Consider the following 20,977-nt stretch of genomic DNA (forward strand, 5'->3'; position numbering starts at 1 on the left):
ATTGGGAGGTGGAGCGGCAAACAGTCGACGCCAGCGTCCCCACTTTTTCCCACATTCACACACCAATGGTGGCAAGCTAGCGCCGACCAAATCATTGGAGGCAATGTAGGGTTCAGTGTCTTGCCCAAGGACACTTCGACATGTGGACAGGAGGAGCCGGGATTCGAACCGCCGACCCACGGATCATTGGACGACCTGCTCTACCTCCTGAGCCACAGCCGCCCTGTGAATTGTGAAATCCTTGACACTCTTTAAATGTCATGTTATTATACTCTATATCAACTTAATATAGGTCTCTCGGGTCAGAAAACAGGACTTTAAAGTTGTTGGCTGAAAATATCACTCAGATTAAGCATTCTAGCCTCTACCCGTCTGTTTCAGTCCTTTTCTGGACTGACTGTTTCTGTGTTGGTATAATGCAAGTGAGCTGCTCCTCCCCACTACTCACTCTGGTTGTCTCTCATCTGCCCCTGGTTATCATAGGCTATGGCCACACGTCTGCATTAGAAGCATTGTAGCCAACGCATACCGAGGCATCAGACGTGTCAATTTCCGTGTTGTCTTGCGAGTTGAGGGCAGTCCCGGTTTTCAGGTGTGTGCTTGTTGTGTTGGAGTGGTTGGCTCACTGAAAGAAAACTACAAGCAAAATGCCTGCCAAGTAGGGTCAACCACCGTGCTTCTTTCCTATTGGTTGATGCCTACTTAAAGTTCAGCAATGTTGAACTCCACGCTTCAGACGCATTGAAAACCTTAATTTGAAACAGGTGCACCCGTTGACCAATCAAGGCTTTTTTTGTGACCTGATTTTTCATTAAAAGCTTTTTAAGCGGAAGAGACATTACATTGTGTCCAAATCTGTCATGTAAGACAAACAGTAACAGTTCACACAAATTCCCACTACAAATAGAAGAGGTGCATATTTTTTAGTTTACATATTGTCCATGGACGGCTCAGAGTTCGTGTGGTTCAGAACCATGGACAGAGCTCACCTGCAGCACTACTCAGCACCATGGACAACTCCACTCTGCTCAAACCTAGCAGTGTGTGTGTGTGTGTGTGTGTGTGTGTGTGTGTGTGTGTGTGTGTGTGTGTGTGTGTGTGTGTGTGTGTGTGTGTGTGTGTGTGTGTGTGTGTGTGTGTGTATGTGTGCGCGCTGAAACCTGCTAGGCAAGGGGTCACAGACACACTTCCACGCGAGAGAGCGATACGCAGCTTACGGAAAATTTAAAGAAAACAATGCAACCTGTTCAATGCGAAACATCTAGCCGTCCGTTTGTTCACTCTGGGGATGGGGATGAGTGCGGTGCTACTGCTAATCACATGAAGCCAGTCCCATAAAGCATTACCAGTCGATTGAAAAGCTGTGAGGAGTAGCCTACCTGCATGACCTTTGGTGAGCACTGTGCAGCCCTGCAGCCGGCAACTTGTTATTGTTGACAGAGTTTTGCTGGCATTAGTTATGCAGTGCCCGTGCACAGTGTGTGTTTATTTCAATGTGTGTGCACACACACACATTGAAATAATGCACTGTTTCTAGTTGTTATTGTTGACAAAGTTTTGCTCATCTTACATTCTTTGTAGTTATGCTGTGTCCACGCACAGTGCATGTGTGCAAGCGCTCAGCCGCACACACACTGCAGTGTTTCTGTAGTGCACACGTCTCAAAAAGTGAATGCATTATAGCAGAGTGTTTGAAAGTGTTGTCCAATGTCTGTTTATATAACACCAACATTCTTCTCTGGCCATGACTCATGTGTGCGTGTGCAGGGCATAGACCAGGGGTCTTCAACGTTTTCAGGCCAGGGACCCCCAAACTGATGGGGAGATGGAGCAGGGACCCCCTACCTCAGGGATATTCAACTAGATTAGGCAGGGGGCCACAATTGTAAAATGACTTGAAGTCAGGGGCCACAAAGACCGTGACAACAAAACCGTTTGTTGTGTGCTATAGGTCCGATAGGACACAATAATGGACACATTATGTCCATTATGGTAACTTATTAGGGCCTGCTTCATACTGCATTCATGCATTTTGATGTTTGATAGGAACATTTCTGTATCAGTCCTTACTTAAGAAAATAGGAAGTAGATATGTCAGTGTGTTCTGTGTACGGGTCCCTGGCATAAAAGTGTCTCGTGTTAATGAACGTTTTTTCATTAGTTTTGAGCACCCAGGTGATAAGAGCACAAGCTCATATGATGTGTTTGAAGTGGATGAAGATGGAGAAGATGGAAGCTGGACAAAATCCACACAAAACTAAAAGGAGCACATAAAAGGAGGAACATAAAGGATCATCACATCACACATCACAGACCATCCATGTGTAACTATTTCTGAGTTTTGAGTGGAGGTGGTTATTTACACCAAAGAAATTATTCTCCTAATGCATCCATTAGCGTGTATGTGTTAGTTTTATGTGGACTTTGAAGTGGATGAAGATGGAGAAGATGAACAAAGTCCACACAAAACTAACACATACACGCTAATGGATGCATTAGGAGAAGATGGAAGATGGACAAACACATCATATGAGCTTGTGCTCTTATTACCCGGGTGCTGAAAACGAATGAAAAAACTTTCATTCATATGAGACGCTTCCATGCCAACCAAAATTTAAAATGTTCATCCTGTACAACCAATGGAATATGTTCCAGGGACCACAAGAAAGCTCCGCTGGGACCGGATTTGGCCTGCGGGCCACCAGTTGAATAACAATGCCCTACCTCGTAGGGTGGGGGGGGCTACAACATATATTGTATAATTATGTATAAAATTGTGTTTCATATGTATAAACATACCATGTTATTGTGCATTCAATACTAAGCTATTAAAATAATAGACAGATTAATATATTCATGCTTTTATTTTAAACATACATGTACAAGGTACAGTGAGTAGGGTGTCCGTACCAATGTCATTTATAAACATACCTTATTAACTGAGAACCAATGTCAATACTATCAACAATCTGTCAATTGCACAATAATCATGTATAGAAGCTATTCAAAATGGACAGAATCATGATTTATTTTAAACATAAATATTTAAAGACAAATGGACATTTTTTTAAAGATTTTATTTAAAAAAAAAATATTATATATATTTTTTAAATCTAATCTAGAAACAATTTCGCGGACCCCCTGCAGTACCTCCACGGACTGTATAATAGAGATGGACAAAGTCACACCCGCAGACTCTACAGACAGTAAATGAAGCCTATTTTTCAACTATTTCAAATCCGCCATCTTTACAGAAAAGCAACCGGAAGCAATCGTCAATTTTAGAATAAATGGGACCATAATTTACCAAAACGCATATCATGATGATTGAAAGAAGACTTTAAACTAGCGACTGGAAGCAGTATTTATGACAATGTTTATTAAGGTAAGAAAATCTAAAAGTCTAAAGTTCGTCAAAAACCCACCCACTTGCATTGAGAGAAATTCTTTCTGACACCTACAGGGGTAAAACAGCGAAACTGCAGGCCATTCATATGAACATATGAACTCACTTCCTATACAGACTGAATTTCAGAACAGGAAGCTGCACCCTTGGTGCAGGGGTGCGCACATAGACATATAAAGGTAGACGCCTCCTCTGGCTCTGAAGCGCGTCTGTATGGCGGACGTGCTTCCGCTTCCTTGGGGGGCAGCTGGAAATTTCCGCGTGCGTCACAGAAGGGGGCGTTCAGTAGGCCAATCAGAGGCAGGTGGGGGCGGGACAACTAGATTCTGACAAGTCCTGGAAAAGACGCGCTGTGGTTGGCCAGTAGTCAACACACTGCGATTGGCCAGTGCCCGTTCCCCCCGGAAATATGGCGGCCACCATACCAAACAGGTCGCTCCAACGAACTGCAGAGGCCAATGAGGTATCTAGGTTTCTATATCTATGGGTGCGCATCTCTCTTCTTCTTTGGATTTTAACGGCAGATTGCATCCTTAGGGTTGCATTACTGCAACCTACTGGTCATTAAGTGTATAGGTTTCGTTGGTGCACACATTCGCAGTAGGGCCGCTCCCTACTGGGTAAAATCAACATTTCAGTTTGAATCCAAATGTTAAAAGAATTACGACACTTCGAAGCGTGAAAGATGGTCTATTAAATTTCCCAACCCATGACTTATATTTGTGCAAAGTTTGGAGACAATTGCACTCCTGAAGTGCTGTGAAGAGGCAAACGGAAAAATAACGGGCGCGTTATAAATTATAAGTGTAAGATAAAAGTGAACGATTATTTATTCTTTTTCACTTCACAAAACTGTGTCATATTTGTAAATGGAAGATATTATGTTCAATGATGAGTCTGTGAGTCTGTCTGTCTTTGTGTTCGTGGCTAATCTTGCAAACTGCTGGACACCATATGTCATAGATTACTGACATCATAGATTGGCAACATTCCTTAATTCTAAGGTTGAAAATCTTGCATTACTCTCTCCATTGCTCTGCATTGTTTTGTTGGCATGTTTGACAAGTCATAGTTCACAGTTCTTATGCATGACCTTTTCCAAGACACAAAGTCTTTTTGTCTTGATAAATACAACTTTCTCCTTATTGGCCTTGTTTTTCAACTTCTTTCAAAGCACCATTGTATGTTCTCCACTACAAAACACGCATGGTTGTTGAAATGCAGACAGAACATTTTCCTGGAGGAATGCTTGGCCTGTCAGCCTTGGTTTTAGTTGAGTGTTACGGGTTGCTTCGGATTCTGGTGGAGGCAAAACTGCTTCTTTGAATCTAAGTTGTTACTACGGCTTTTGTGTAATAGCCTTGACACTAACTCCAAATATTGTTTACAGAGCTATATTTGTTTTGCTCTCAACAAATTCCACAAAGTACACAAACTTTTTATTTCAAAATTGGATTGGAGGATAAACCCCTTGAGATGCATCATCTCGTTTTCACGCAACAATCAACAGTAACATCGACAGACCATACACATCACATCTCACACCATCCCAGACCATTCTACATCTGTTACACATGTCATCTAAAAACATAAAAATAGATAAATGAAAAAAATATATGAAAAAAATGAAATAAAAATGAAATAAATTAAAATACAATCAATTATGTAAAACAATAATCAAACGTTGCTCTTTGCGTATTCTTTTCTAGAAGACCCTTGTGGTCTTCACCTCCACTATTCACGCAGTTTAAAGGGCAATTTGGCAACAATGGCTTGCATGTTTGAAGGGTTTCTAATTCCATCAAGAATTGAATATCCGGCATGAAATTGCAGCATTCCCTCAGAAATATGCCATGTGCATGCTGTGCTTTTCCATCCTCTGCCCTCACGGAAGTCTATAGTTGAGGACCTTTTCCAGACAGGCAGTAGCTGGTTTCCAAATGTCCAATGTCCTATTTTTGAAGTAGCCTCATTGTGTCCCCTTTGAGGGTTCATGAGCATGCAGCCGCATACAAGACCGCATTGTATCCCCTCTGAAGGTCCCTGTGCATGCAGTTGCGTGCAAGACCTCATGGCTGTCCAACAGTACATTGATTTAGGAAGTAAAGTCTGTCTTGGTTACTGCTGGTCCTGCTTTCTATATTGAGTTCAAAAGCTGTGATGAAAGATTTGAAGTGAAGTGCTATGAAAGACTCTCGAGTGAGTGGTAATGAGAGCTGCTGTTACAATATTTGCTGTTGTATTATTGATAAGGGGTGTTAGAGATGAGAGGTTTCACATATCTATCCAGCGTTCTGCATCTCAGCATTTACACAGACCTAAGTTAACAATGACACTTTCAACTATAAGAAAATGTGATGCATTGGAGCTTTGGCACAGGATGATTTTTGATTCATTAATGTTGTAATTAATGTTCCAATTTGCAATCTATTATTTTGGTGTAACAAACAGTTACAGCAGGTCTTTATAATTTCCATTTTGTCTAGTCAAACAAAGATGAGAGCTTTGCATTATTAAACTGGATTCTACTCTAGACATGATCTCTGCTACTATAGTTTTTTGGCTGTCCATTTCACAATGCAGTATATATCGTATCTGCATTATGATCTGCAATTATTTGTTGTCAAATGTATTGATGGGTACTTCATGTTGTGATGAATATTCAGTATGTCAATAAATGATATATCTTTATTTCCAAATTATATCAAATCTATATAGACATGATCCAGGTATTGATCATGGATCGGTGATCCAATCATGAATGTAGGATACTATAAAGAAAACATCACATGGATGCACCTGGGACGTATCATCAGTGTTGTAGCCTGGGGTCATCGGGTGTTTCGGGTCTCGCAACAACATACACCCTCGCCCAGGTGACCCAGCCGGGGTTGATCAAGCCCCGACTTACGTCGCAGTAGCTACCCACGGTCAGTCCTTTTAGGGAAAGACAGGGCCACTCAGTCCGCTTCTCCGGAACTACTCTACTAAGCCAAGTGCTTTTATGAGCGATCCAGTTTAGAGGACCTTGTATTGTGAATTGTACTTCCATGTACTTTTACCTTATGTCTTTCTAAATAAAGTATTCAATCAATCAATCAATCAAACTCTGCCGGGACTGGGGGAGGCTCTGGCACGTGGAGGGACTAGGCTCTGTGGGTGGCCTCCTGGCCGGGCTCCTCCTTCGTCTCACGCACCAGACTCCCCCCGATCCAAACATTTCCTTCTGGCGTGATCGTTTCTTGGGCCGTGGTGGTACTGCAGGCTCCACTTGCGGCTTGCTTGAATGGCTCTCCTAAAGGCCTCACCGTGGATTTGTTGGGCTTCTTCCTCACGGAAAACACAGGCTGGGGCGCCGCCAACCCATAATGCTACAGTACATAGTGTTGTAGCCTGGGGTCATCGGGTGTTTCGGGTCTCGTAACAACATACACCCTCGCCCAGGTGAACCAGCCGGGGTTGATCAAGCCCCGACTTACGTCCCAGTAGCTATCCACGGTCAGTCCTCTTAGGGAAAGACATGGGCCACTCAGTCCGCTTGGATGAATAGTTATCAGTTGTGGAAAGTAACTACGTATACAGTACTGCACTGCACAATGTTGAGTTAGTTTTACTTTACTAAAGTATTTCCAGTTTGTGTGTACTCCACTACATCTCAGAGGCAAATATGTACTTTTTACTCCACTGCAATTATTTGACAGCTATAGTTACTTGTTACTTTGCAGATTTAGATTGTTATTACAAAATCTACATTAACCACTTAAGCCTTATTTGGTTATTCAAAATGAGCCAATCTACAAGCTCAAAACGTGTTGCAATGCAACGCGTTGTGAGCTTGTAGAGCTGCTATTTTTGAAAAGGTTTGACACATTTTGAAACATTTTGAGTACTTTTACTTTGGTTCTATAAGTATATTTTGATGCCAATACTTAAGTAAAATTTTGAATACAGGCGTTTTACTTATTTTTATATTGTGTTATTGCTACTTTTACTTAATTAAAAATCTTAGTACTTCTTCCACCACTGATATTCATTATAATACTTTGTGTCATTGACAGACACTGAAGAATAGACTGAATCATCATGACATCACCACAACCAAAAATGTATTTCCAGGTACAGTAGATAAAGCTGGCAGCGTCACATTGGAGAAATATTATTAATTAACCTTATTTCTGGAAGACACTTATGATGTTTTTGTTGACTATTGGCAATATATTATTTTGTTCTAAATATCCACAGGTTGACAAACTAGACATAGTGAATGTTCTGGACCCTTTATTTTATACTGTGCAGATATAGACATACTACAGTAGGTGGAAATTAGTTACATGAATTGTTGTATTTGTATACTGGGACAAGGTGTTTATTTTATTTTGTTGAAAGTTAAATAACAAAAGGGTAGACGTAATAAGCTTAGGCTTCAGTCTATATCTTCATTTTCCAGGAAAATGTTTTTGACGATTTCAGTATATTTTGTAAGAAAAAATAAAAAAATAAACTAATAAACTAAACTAAACTAAACATTCTACCCGAAATACCTGTTAGTTTACAAACATTCAAACGTTCTGATATGGTCTATGCTGTCATGGTTTATAAAACGTCATTTAACCCATTGAGACCTGAAGCCGATTCTACATGTCTCCTAAATCTCAACAGTTTTCTGAAAAACATATGTTTCTATATCAGCGGTGCTCAATCTTTTTCATGTCAAGGACCCCCAAAATTATATGTATTTGGCCGCGGACCCCCATCAAAATATTTTGTTCCAGGGACCCCCAGAAGCAAAAATTTTAGTTAAAAATGTTCCCTTTAAAAAAATATATATTCAAAGAATTGCACACATTTTCACGATTTTTCAAAAATATCAGATCTACAAGCTCGTAGCGCGGCACTCGGTGCCGCGCTATGAGCTTGTAGATCTGATATTTTTGAATAGCCCAAAGTGTAAAATAAAGCTTTTTAGCTCAAATTAAAAAATGACACAGTTCCAGGTCTTAATGGGTTAATATGAAAACGTATTATTGCTATGACTCAGTAATGAATAGGCATTCGCAATTTCTTGAGCATTTTTTTTGTTATTTGTTTTCTGTTTTACTCCTGCCTACAGTTTAAAGTTTATTCTGCACTGGTGTGCTTGAATGCTCTCTAACCATTCATCAAGCCACTGCTCTCCATTATTTGGTGCAGTCAGCTGAAACTGAGAAAAGGCTTTGGGGGGTGGTATAGCTCATTCTTCCTCCACTAATTCTCTATCTTATCATTTTTCACCTCATATCCCAGTACAGTACCCAATTGAGAATGCATTATTACTTTAGATATCACACCTTAATTAATCTTATCTGTAATATTCCTGTCTTCAAAGGTTAGTTCGTGCATGCCACAATTTTGAGTATATCAAAGAGAACCCACAGATTTGCTCAATAGCAGTACAGTGTTACATTGACAGTTAACAAAAAACATCTACTGATGCACAAACTTGGACACATCATCAGTGTTGTTTCCTGGAGTCACTGGGTGTGAACCCTACTGATTTTAGTGACCCCATGACCTTTCCTCGAGTTCCTGTAATATAAAATACAAAAATCCTTCAGTGCATACACAATATATATAACCCCCACCCAGGCATTCAAGAATTCTTGTCATGATGATGCTGAAACATTGCACCTTAAAGTAGCCTGCAATACAAGTGAAGACAGCTCCCATCAAAAGTTTGTCTATTCTCCATTCCCTTTTTAAATGACTTGTTGATCATGTCTATAATGACGGTGAATATTGTATTCAAAAAGCAGTGTGGCTGCATTGGTTCTATGTGTGACGTTCAACCACTTGAGCCCCAGCATCTCTATTCAGGGGGAAGATTTGCAAAAAAAAACAGCCGGCCTACAAGCTCAAAGTGTGTTGCAACGTTGAGATTTGGTTTCGATTTGGTTTCGACGAAAATAAAGAGGTCCATGTACAGTTGTGACTCAGGTCTGTCTTACTAAGAATAGAGGGTTTAAGTGGTTAACATTGCAGCATAGAAATACAGTATGTATGTATGGCTGCAGCAGTACATCCCTGCTGTGTGAGGCTCAGCAAACAGAATGACTAATCTCGTAGGAGCTGACATTGTGACTGATCGTACCTGAATGTGGTACTGTACATAATCTCCTAGCTCTGGATGATATTGCCAGATTCAGCATTCACTGGAGTGGGCACTCTGCTTGAGCACTTAAACACCAAACTCTCAGATCTCTGTGAGGGTCATTAGAAGCATTCTGAGAAGTGGTGGCACAGCCTTATCTTTAAGATATGGGCCCATCAAAGGCCTGCTAGTACAGCTTTAGCAAAAACTGTACATTTGATTGTTGTCTCCGCCAGGCCGAAAGGCATGGCGAGAGAGTATGTTTTACCCCCTGTCCGTCCGTCCTTCCGTCCGTCCGTCCGTGTGTCCGTGTGTGTGTGTGTCCTGTCCGTGTGTTACCAGCTAATCTCCGGCACCGTTGGCCCGGTCGCTGCGAAACTGTGCACACACACTCCCTGGATGCCAATTCAGAACCTCTGCCTCAAATTTTTCACATGGGCCTGTTATAGCGCCACCTGGAGGCCGATTTGAGCAAAACCCATTTTTTTATATTACTCCTACAGATTTTATCCAAACGTCATGCAAATCGGTACACAGTATCTCTATAGTCATGTGATCAACACGGATCTGTCCGATTTCCCATATTCCATCCTCATTGGCTAAGGTTGCCTTCCAAAATGTGCAGGATTGGTCCGTTTTGAACAAAATGCCTCAAATCATGAACGCAGCTTGTGATTTCCGTGAAATTTCACAAACACATTTTTCACATCAGCCTCATGGTGGCGCTATAAAAGGCTGATTTGTGTTTTTAACTATAACTGCACCGATCTGCGTGAAACTTTGCACGCACACTCCCTAGAGGCCAAGGAAAAACATCCGCCCTGCATTTTACACATTTGCCTTTTATAGCGCCACCAAGAGGCCGACTTATGTAAAACACATTTTTGGATATTAAGCCTTCACATTTTATCCAAATTTCACACAAATCGGTACACATGATCTCTATAGTCATGTGATCAAGATGGAACTGTTTGATTTTTCATATTTCATCCTGATTGGCTAACAATGACATCTAAAGTTTTCAGAAGTGGCCCGTTTTGAACAAAATGCCACAAATCATGAACGCAGCGTCCGATTGAGGTGACACTTTACAAGCACATTCGCACTAAGTTGAAGAACAAATGCCACCCTTTAACATTGCCCTATTATAGCGCCACCAGGAGGCCGATTTTTTCAAAACCTTTCTTTGTTGTATTACTCCTACAAATGTTGTCCAATCATCATGCAAATCGGTACCCATTATCTCTATAGTCAAGTGATCAAGATGGTTCTGTCCGATTTTTCATATTCCATCCTGATTGGCAAATTCTGAACATTGTTGGCCCACAAAAACCTACCTGACCTGGCGGAGACCTGTGCTCCGAGGAGCACTTTTTCTAGTTTACATAGGGTTTTAAGAAACTACAGTTTAAGTTCAGCTTTGTAGATGTGGTTTGTCACTGAGATTTAGATTGTTTGAGTGAGTGAGCGAGTGAAAGCATACGATCGACCCCACATTTGAATCATATAATGAGGGACTTCTATAGAGCGTACGTCCAAATGTACTTTCACTTCTGGCCATAAGGGGCACCACGAATGTGCAAAGTTGCATTGTATTTACCCCCACAGCTTCCTAGGGTCATGACAGCTGCAACCCACGACTTACAGGACACAGTCCTGGGTAGACAACCCAGACTATACATATAGAGATATACTCTTCGCAGAGTGCTCTTTCTAGTTTTAATTAGCTTCTATAATAAGAAAAATATGAAGAATCAAGGTTTTATTTGTCATTCACTACAAATACTGTGCAAGCAGCGTGCTCTGTTGCCTTGCTGACAGGCCCCAGGGGAGGCATGATTTGGCAGACAGCATTCAGATTCATTCATTACTATGTGTAGATTCAAATGACTGTGTGAGTCATCACATATTGATTTTCCCTTTCCTATTGTATTTCACAGACATCTTTGCTGAGAAGAATTCCAACGACAAACATTAATTTAATTGATATTATGCTAGATGACACACTGCCCTCATCATATGTCTTATATCACACATTACATCTACTATACATTATAATTGATATGTTTCATCCAACTCTATAGTAACCTGGGAAACTAATAGCTTGTCTTGAAGTAAAATGAGACATTCCCTTTCAGTTGGTACAATGCATAATATTTGGGATAGTTGCTATGACTATCCCTTTATTGAAAATCCTTTCAGTCAGATCTGCAGAACCAATAATAGTTGTACACACACACCCTGTTTTATACTACTAACCATTGTACTCTCTTAGCTGGTACCACAGATACACAGGAAAATCTGCAGACCGATAAGATCTTTTTCAGTTTCCAGTTTCCATTCATTTATTTTCGTGTATCCATACACATGCAGCCCCATATCGATATGCTTCTTTTCAGATAACATCGGAGCACAGTCTCACCTGCAGTGCAATGCCTTTGGAGAAATAGTGTTCAGTACCTTGCTTGCGGGCCTTTCAGCAGTAGCCCCTTATGTCTCCACAGACAGAGCAGCATGTGACACGGTGGGAGGTAGGAAGGCAGGAAAAATGGAGATGGTGGGCATAGCATAAGAAACAAAAGTTGTAAATCAGGCTTGAACTTCCAACATCATATGCTCACTGTACCTAAGTGCATTTACATCTGTTTTATCTTATAACTAAGTTTTGGAAGACTTGCCATTTAGACATTTCTGCTGTATGTCATGAATAACCAGGTTTATACAGTATTGACCTCTGCTTACAATTGTCTCAAGCTGGATGGTGAAGGTGAATCAAGGTCTACAGACCTTTGGCTAGCCCCCTTTGATCCCCCTGTGAGCTGGACTAATGAAGCAGACAGCTGCTCCCTCAGTTCAAATGTCCCTGTGGTGAAGTGTACCTGAAAGAGGCGATGGCAATGTCACCTTCATAGTGGGACACACAAGGTGTAGGTACAAGCAGGACACCAGGCCGGGTGGACCCCAGCAGGCCTGCACAACCTACTGATAGTGTAGACAAGACATACAGATCAACACATGGACAAAGCAACAAAGCATTCCTAAGCAAAGACACTACAGTGTCTAACATCAACGTGGTTGTTCAATTACAATCTAGGCATTTTATGCATTTTATCCAGAGCGACGTACAATAAGCAAGGTAATCACATACATAGAATGCAGAGAGACTCAATAAACTAGGATCCCAGGCTGGTAAACCTAAGCATCTATAGCATCCGTCTAAACAACATGCGATCGAAATAACAATCTGTACGTTGAAACCATAGGATACCAGGTAAACAATGAACCTAGCATCTGTTTAAATGACGTGTATCTAAATTGCATTCTTAACATTCTGGTTGTTTACCGTTGTCATCATTAAGGCAACAATTTAGTCAGCCTTGTTGTATTTGTCTGCGCATTGTACCCTCATTCAGATTCTTCTCAACGAGAGTATTGGTTCTAGAAGGCTGGCAGAGTTCAATAAAACACACATGGGGAATGGAAATGCTTCTGAAATGTAATTAGGGTACTTTGCCGCAGTACAAATGTGGAATAAGAAGGGGAAATCCAGCAAGGCTGGGTGATTTGGCCTCGTTTGAATGTCTTCTGCAAACTGTGACGAGTGGAGCTGTATCTGGTATAGGGCAGCCACTTGGATCGAAGGCCCACCGTGTCTGGGATTATGTGTCAATTTACCACCCAGCTGCAGCTGGAGTCTACGGCAGAACATGACGACCTCTAATTAGGCCATGCTACCAATTAGTGCCCTGCATTAAGGCACAAGGAAAGCCCACTGTTCTCTGTGTAAAAGCCACTGTTTCCCTGCTCAAGGCTTTAGCCCACACAGTGACCACGGCCACGCTCACATATTAGATAATCCTCAGTTTATTGGGATGCACTCAGGTCATCATTGTCTTGGGGAGATGCTTGCGGGTAATCCTTTATGTGGTGTTCAGTTTGAGAGTTATGTAGAGTCAGTGAAAAGACTGCAGTAATAGCTACAGCCTATTTTTACGACTGTACTGTGACCTAAACTCTGTCTCATAATCTCGCAGGTAGCCAAGGTCAGTTCCCCACAACTCAGAATGTGACGGTGGTGGAGGGGGGCACTGCCAACATGACCTGTCGTGTGGATTTTAATGATAACACTTCCCTCCAGTGGTCAAACCCTGCACAACAGACCCTCTTCTTTGGGGATAAGAAAGGTGAGTAATATTCTGCAGATAATGGCTATAGTGACAAAAAAAGGATAAGCTATACACAGTACTGTCCTCAATGCTACTTTAACTCTATGGGCTCATTTGGTTCAATGCTGTATGTACTCTCTCATAGTTAAATTAACACTTATATCATAACAGTGGTCTGCCTCATTACAGTTTTATCTTGACATACTGCTAAAATACAGTTCCTTTCACCGACGTACTTACTTATTTATTTACTTACTTTCCTTCCACCTTCCACTGTGAGTTTATAATTTGAATGAAAACGGGACAGAAGGCGGAATAGGAGGCAAACTCATTAGGCATGTTGTACTGTCAGAGTTCAAATTAACACCCTAGTCTCGAGGTGACACGTCAACAAAGATAGAATGTTTTTGAGCTGAGCTATTCATGCTACACTGAATGTTTTGTTTATAATGTCATGCCTGTGGATTGTGGTGTGATTTGGCTTAATTAGCGTCTGTACTGCCCTGCATTTGTACACCAGTTTGTCTGTCATACTGTAGGACAAAACATTGTTGCACTTGCAACCCTATGAAATAAAACAGAAATTATTATTATTATTATTGATATTTTTTTCTTATTATTTAATAATAATAAATATCCCCTTTAGTTATTTTGGGGGTATTGACCAAGTACATTTGCACATACCTGGAATTTGTCCTCTGCATTTAACCCATCCTAACTAAGGCAACTCTTGAACAGCACCCAGGGAGCAGTTAGGGTTCAGTGTCTTGCAGCTCAAGGACACTTGGTCCAGGAGGAGCCATGGAACCTTCCGGTTCCCAAACGGCCGCTCTACCTCCTGAGCCACTGCCACCCGATGACAATTAGAATTATGTTCTCACTAGCCAAATCCAATTAAAGGTGACAAAAGTCTCCTGTTGATAAATTGGAATTGGATTTTTCTTGAAGGTGATAGCAGTGTTCATCTTTCAGCAGGTTTTTGTGTGTGTGTTATTATCCATTTAATTTATTCTGTGGCTGCTAATACAATATCATTGCTTCAGTGGTAGAAAATGAACCTTCTTTAGAATAACTATTGATAATAGAGTTGTTGAACTGTTTTAATAAAAGGAGAGAATGAGGCTCACAGACTAATTTGAACTAATACGTTTCCTCACAGGTGACTGGGTTTTATAATAAAGTCCAAGGTGTTTTATGAGATGAAATTAATACCAGATGAATCTAACATAGACACTTATCTATTAAAACCGGGAAACCATCTGTGTAACCACTTTAACCATTATTTTATACTTTGGATATTCAAAAATAGCAGATATACAAGCTCATAGAGCGTCACTTTGTGCCGCACTAGGAGCTTGTAGATCTGCTATTTTTGAAAAATCATGAACATTTGAATAGATATTCTTTTTTTTCTTTTTTTTCTTACTCAAATCGTTGCTTCTGGGGGTCCCTGGAACAAAATATTTGGCGATGGGGGTCGGCGGCCAAATACATATAATTGTGGGTGTCCTTGACATGAAAAAGTTTGAGCACCACTGATATAGAAACATACGTTTTTCAGAAAACATTCAGAAAACATTTTTAGAAACGGTCTCAGGTCTTAATGGGTTAAAAAGCCAGTGCTGTACAGATTTCAAATTCAAGCCAAAATAATGTCTCTGTCTCTCCTGTTAAGAGAGAGAGAATGTATGACCATTACACTTTGCATATTGTTGCTGCCACTGCCAGGCAGAAACCTTGAATCTCTATATAAAGACATACATGTAAGGGATGACCCCTGGGGGACCCCAGGCAATGATGCATATAGGATTTTAGTGGTTAAGACTGCACACACACACACATATGCACACAGCACCTTCAAGCACCTCAAAGTGTGCTATGACTAATCTATATACTTCTCTTTACCTTCTACTTACTACTGCTGCTGCTATTCTTATTTCATTCTCTGTTATTGTTATTGCTGCTACAGCCAATACCTATGAATTTTACTCTTGGGCGCTCATAGCCTACAACCTGTAACAATACAAGTCTTAAATCTTAAATCTTGATAAGTACGAAAACATTTATCACCGTGCAACATCAGGAATGCTGATGATGGTACAAAGTAGGAAGGGGTTGGGGGATAAACTGGTGAGAGCGCACTGCTAAGGCTGCATTGCCCTGCAGGGGCAGCCATTTGTAATGCATGACAGAAAGCCTTATCCTGGGCAATGCAGATGACAAAATGAATGTACTCCGCTCAGTAGAGGTTGCCCCGTGCTAAGTGTGGGAATACTTCCCCTGCCATCTCCTTTTTAAACAGCGAGATGAAAAGCTTTTGTAAGTGTTGCTATTAAAATGCAAACTATAAAAATACTAAAATTGCTAAATACAGAAAATGAATGGTCATTAAGTTCATAAAGTTTAATTCCTAATTTCATGATATAAATATTTGGGTCATAATTGATTTCATGAAAGGTTAAAAATGTAAAAACTTGATGTGATTAAAACTTCTGGGGCGGAACAAAGGTTCCCTGTCTGTCAGTAGCACACCGGACCATTACTGATTGATGCATTGATTGCATGACATTACTGACAGGTGGTGCAAACAAACCTGTGGACTAAAGCTCTGTGAACTTGCAGCTCATGTGATTTCATGTTGCTAAAGTTATTAAAGACGTCTGAAACGATAGACAGACGGTCAAAAGACATTCTAAAGACATTAAGCAACTCCACAACGAAGAACCTCTTTTCCACAACAAGCGGCCAACGAGGTATTTTATGTTTGATCTCACTTTGATGTTACCGTTGTGGTTAACCTGCGCGTTGCGCATTTCTACAGTCATTGTATTTTCATTTATGTATGCTTTGGGCTATATGTTGTTATTTACTGTGCAAGTTATTGATTATTGTTTATTATTTTGTGTGTGAACATGTAGTTCTCACGGCATGACTGAGGGATGAGGAGAATGCCCGAAGCAATAAATGCCCGTTTATAAAGAACCCGACCTGTGTCATCAATGTTGTGCGAGGAGCTACAGTGAGAACTCGACTGCTCATCACAGCACGGGTAGGCGAGACGACGAGACCACCGCGGATGACGACGCGACCACCGCGGGTGCGACGCAACGAACGTCCAGCATTAAGAGAAGCAAGCCCACAAAGTAGGTGTTGGCATAGCCACAGCAAGCAACGGTGATAGACTGTGTTAAAACGCAACGTTTCAAGCTATAGCCAAGAAGTTTTCTACCACAATCCTCAAGTTAAGGTGGTCTGAGAAGCGGTTAAACTTGGACATTGCAACACAAGGACTCAGATCTATTTACCCTGCTTATTGAGCTCAGCCTACACGTTTGGGGATAATTCTATGTGCTGGTATTTTCAGTTGCTACATTATAAGGTTAATAAGAAGAAAGTCACATAAGCAAGTGAACAGAGTTTAGTAAAGGAATAAGAAAAAGAAAAAAGAAAGGAAAATACATTTAAGTAATTTTGTGTTTTACCAAACAAAGGTTAAAGTATAAGTCATTTTGTATTTCATGATAAGAAGTTAAAGGATAATTCGTTTTGTGTTTATTTAAAACAAAGGTTTAAAAGACAACTCATTTGGTTTTACACCTAAAAATAAGAAGGTTAAAGGAGAACTAATGTGTTTTGTTTTTTGTTTGTTTTTTGTTTCATGAAAGTAACCAAGGTTAAAGGACAACTCCACTGTTGTAAAAATATTTCCTTATTTTTAGAATAAGTGATTTAAGGTATTTCTAAGCATATTTTATCTGCACTTAAGGTTAATTATTGCATTTTGCCAAGGTTATTTCTTATTTTGATTCTAAAATTGAAGTAAACTTAAAGGCTACCTAAGTTTCCCACATACAGTACTCTACACAGTGCACACAGGATACATAGTCATATTTATACACAGTTTACACGCACTACTAAGAAGACAATTTAAGCTAATTATTTATACACATTCTATGCCATACAAATTCATTCAACATGTCTGACCCAAGCACCGAAACCGCCCAGGAAAACGCCAATCCACCTGTGCAACCCCAGGTTACAGAAAATGTCAATGCATCTACTCTATCTGAGGCTACAGCCACTGAATCAGAACAAGTGGAGACACTACGAAGAAGTGAAAGAAATCGAACCCTGACAGAAAAGGGAAGAGAACTTGAAGAAGAAAAGCTAAAAGGTGTACAACGTAGATACAGAATGACTTTCGAAAAGTGGAAGTATCATGTAAAAGTAAGCAAGGAAACATTGGCTGTTGAGGCCCCCGAAGAAGAATTAAAGGCACTGATTCAGAACATGGAGATCATCCATTCTGAGGTAACGTCCATTTATGAAGAATTACGTCGACTGCAAACCCCTGAGCCAGACATACGGCGTACGGTAGACACCTGTGTGTCTCTTTCAGAATTCATTGTTAAGAAGGCAACAAAGAAACTTCAAGGGCATACGTCAGAAGAAGAGGAAGATCCATGGCCTGACGTTGGTTCAATCCTAGACTCAACAGGTTCCTGGCTAAAGTCACCATCTCATAAGTCAAGTTGTACTTCTACCGCCTCAAGCAACACAGTCAAAAGAAATGAGGCTGCAGCTGAAGCCGCTGCATCCCAAGAAGTTCTGGTAGTGTTGGAAGAACAAGAGAGGGAAACAAGAGAACTTCTAAGGCTACAAGCTGAGAAGCTAGCCAGACAACAATCAATGGAGGCCGAACATCTAAGGCTACAGGCTGAAGAAAAGGATCGACTGGCGCAATTTGAAGCCGAGAAGCTAGCCAGACAACAAGCGATGGATTCTGAGACACTGGCCAGAGAAGCCGAGAAGCTAGCCAGACAACAAGCAATGGAAGCCGAGACGCTGGCCAGAGAACAAGTGATAAAAGAAAGGCAACGAAAGATTGAACGCTTAGACGAAATAAAGAAGTTGAATGCTGCACAAGCTCGAGTGAGAGTCTATGACCTAACCGAAGGAAACACTCTCAATGCCCCAAACCTCCCATCCACTTACCAACCTCTTCCAGTCCCAACACACACCCTCAATATTTCAAGCCCTCCATTCATTCCCCAATCTCCGCCATTTACAGCACAAGCCATACACGCCTCAACCCCCTCATTCATTCCTCAAGCCCTACCAGTTACGACGCAAGTTCCCCACCTCTCTAACCCCTCATTCATTCCTCAATCCCTAACAGTTACGACGCAAGCTCCACACCTCTCTAACCCCTCATTCATTCCTCAAGCCCTACCAGTTACGACGCAAGTTCCCCACCTCTCAAACCCCTCATTCATTCCTCAATCCCTAACAGTTACGACGCAAGCTCCACACCTCTCTAATCCCTCATTCATTCCTCAAGCCCTACCAGTTACGATGCAAGTTCCCCACCTCTCAAACCCCTCATTCATTCCTCAATCCCTACCAGTTACGATGCAAGTTCCCCACCTCTCAAACCCCTCATTCATTCCTCAATCCCTACCAGTTACAATGCAAGCTCCCCACCTCTCAAGCCCCTCATTCATTCCTCAATCCGTACCAGTTATAATACAAGCTCCCTACGACTCCAGCCCCTCATTCATTCCTCAATATCAACAAGTCACAAGTCTAGCCCCAAGTCCCCAAAGTCTACCTCAAGCTGCAACAAGCGCAACGCCCCTGCCCCACACCCTTGATTTCGTCAGTGTGCTAGCAGAAGCTATAAGTACTAATCGTCTTCCAGCTCCAGAGCCCACAGTATTCACTGGAGATCCTTTGAGATACAAAGAATGGCAATTATCTTTCAGAACATTAATAGACAAGAAGAACATTTCAAAGGAAGAGAAATTGTACTATTTGAGAAAGTACGTAGGTGGCACTGCAAAGAAAGCCATTGAAGGTTTCTTCCTACTAGGAAATGAGGAAGCATACGACTCAGCCTGGCAGCTGTTAGAAGAACGGTTTGGAAACCTACTCATGATTGGGAAGTCCTTCACAGACAAGCTGCATGCTTGGCCAAAAATAAGCGTTAAAGATGGCCAGGAGCTAAGAGAATTGGCTGACTTCCTCAAGGGCTGCCAAGCTGCAATGCCCTACATTAAGACGCTGGAAATCCTCAACCACTATAATGAGAATCAAAACCTTCTGCGGAAATTACCAGACTGGTTGGCATCCAGATGGAACCGCAGAGCCATGAAAGCCAGACAAACAAAGGATGAGTACCCACCATTCAAAGAGTTTGTAAACTTCTTGTCAGAAGAAGCAGACCTTGCTTGTGATCCCATATGCTCAATGCAAGCACTTAAGGGTGGCGAAGGTGACAAATCAAAATTTCCACGAAGCCAGCCCTTTCAAGCAAAGGTTCTGTCCACAAACGCAACACCAAGCAGCAACCTGTCATCATGCATCTTCTGCAAAAAATCTGGACATATCCTTGCTGTGTGCAGAAAGTTTGTAGAAAAGACAGTTCAAGATCGTGTCAAGTTTGTGCAATCTGAGAAGCTTTGCTTCGGATGTTTGGAGACCGGTCATCGCTCAAGGGAGTGTGAAAATAAGGGCACCTGTGAAAATTGCCAGAGGAAACACCCGACATGTCTACACGACGACAATTTCAAGGCACAACAAAGGTCAACGACTCCAAGGGGAGACAACAGGAATGATAGAGCAGACACGGAAGAGATAGATGCAACAGCACATACCCACAGAATCATACGAGAAGGTTCAAACACGAAAACGTCATCAACCATACCAGTCTGGGTCTCGTCCATAAAGGAGCCAGATCAAGAAGTTCTTGTCTATGCGCTCTTAGACACGCAGAGCGATACGACTTTCATCCTTGATGAAGTAGCCCAAGAACTGAACACAAACAAAGAAAACGTCAGATTGCGGCTATCCACGATGTCTACAAGGTCAACAGTTATACCCTGTCAGAAACTGACAAATCTTCAAGTAAGAGGATATAACCTAGAGAAGAGAATTTCATTGCCACCAGTTTTCACAAGAGAGTTCATTCCAGCAGACAGGTCGCATATTCCAACCTCTGAAACTGCTCTAAAATGGCCTCATCTGGAACAATTGGCTGACAAGATTCCACCACCGTTGGAGTGTGAAATAGGCTTACTGATTGGCTATGACTGTCAACAGGCCCTTCTTCCAAGAGAGGTCCTGTCCAGTGAAGAAAATCATCCGTATGCACAGCGGACTGATCTCGGCTGGAGTATTGTTGGCCACTCGGATCCAGTAAGCGACTACAGTGACTCAATTGGAATCAGTCACAGAATTATAGTGCGACAAGTAATTCCTGCTGTACAGCCATCAGTT

General features: G+C 41.4%; 1 protein-coding gene across 1 annotated transcript in view; it reads left to right on the plus strand.

The window, feature by feature from the left end:
* Positions 1–20,977, plus strand: part of cadm2b (cell adhesion molecule 2b) — a 212,882-nt gene that overhangs the window by 144,627 nt on the left and 47,278 nt on the right. The window contains exon 2 of the mRNA XM_080428148.1: positions 13,568–13,717. Coding sequence (XP_080284274.1) covers positions 13,568–13,717 — 150 coding nt within the window. The remainder of the gene's footprint in view (positions 1–13,567; positions 13,718–20,977) is intronic.

The sequence above is a fragment of the Gymnoscopelus braueri genome (genome assembly GCF_963280865.1).
Source record: "Gymnoscopelus braueri genome assembly, chromosome: 5".
In the NCBI taxonomy this organism is placed as follows: domain Eukaryota; kingdom Metazoa; phylum Chordata; class Actinopteri; order Myctophiformes; family Myctophidae; genus Gymnoscopelus; species Gymnoscopelus braueri.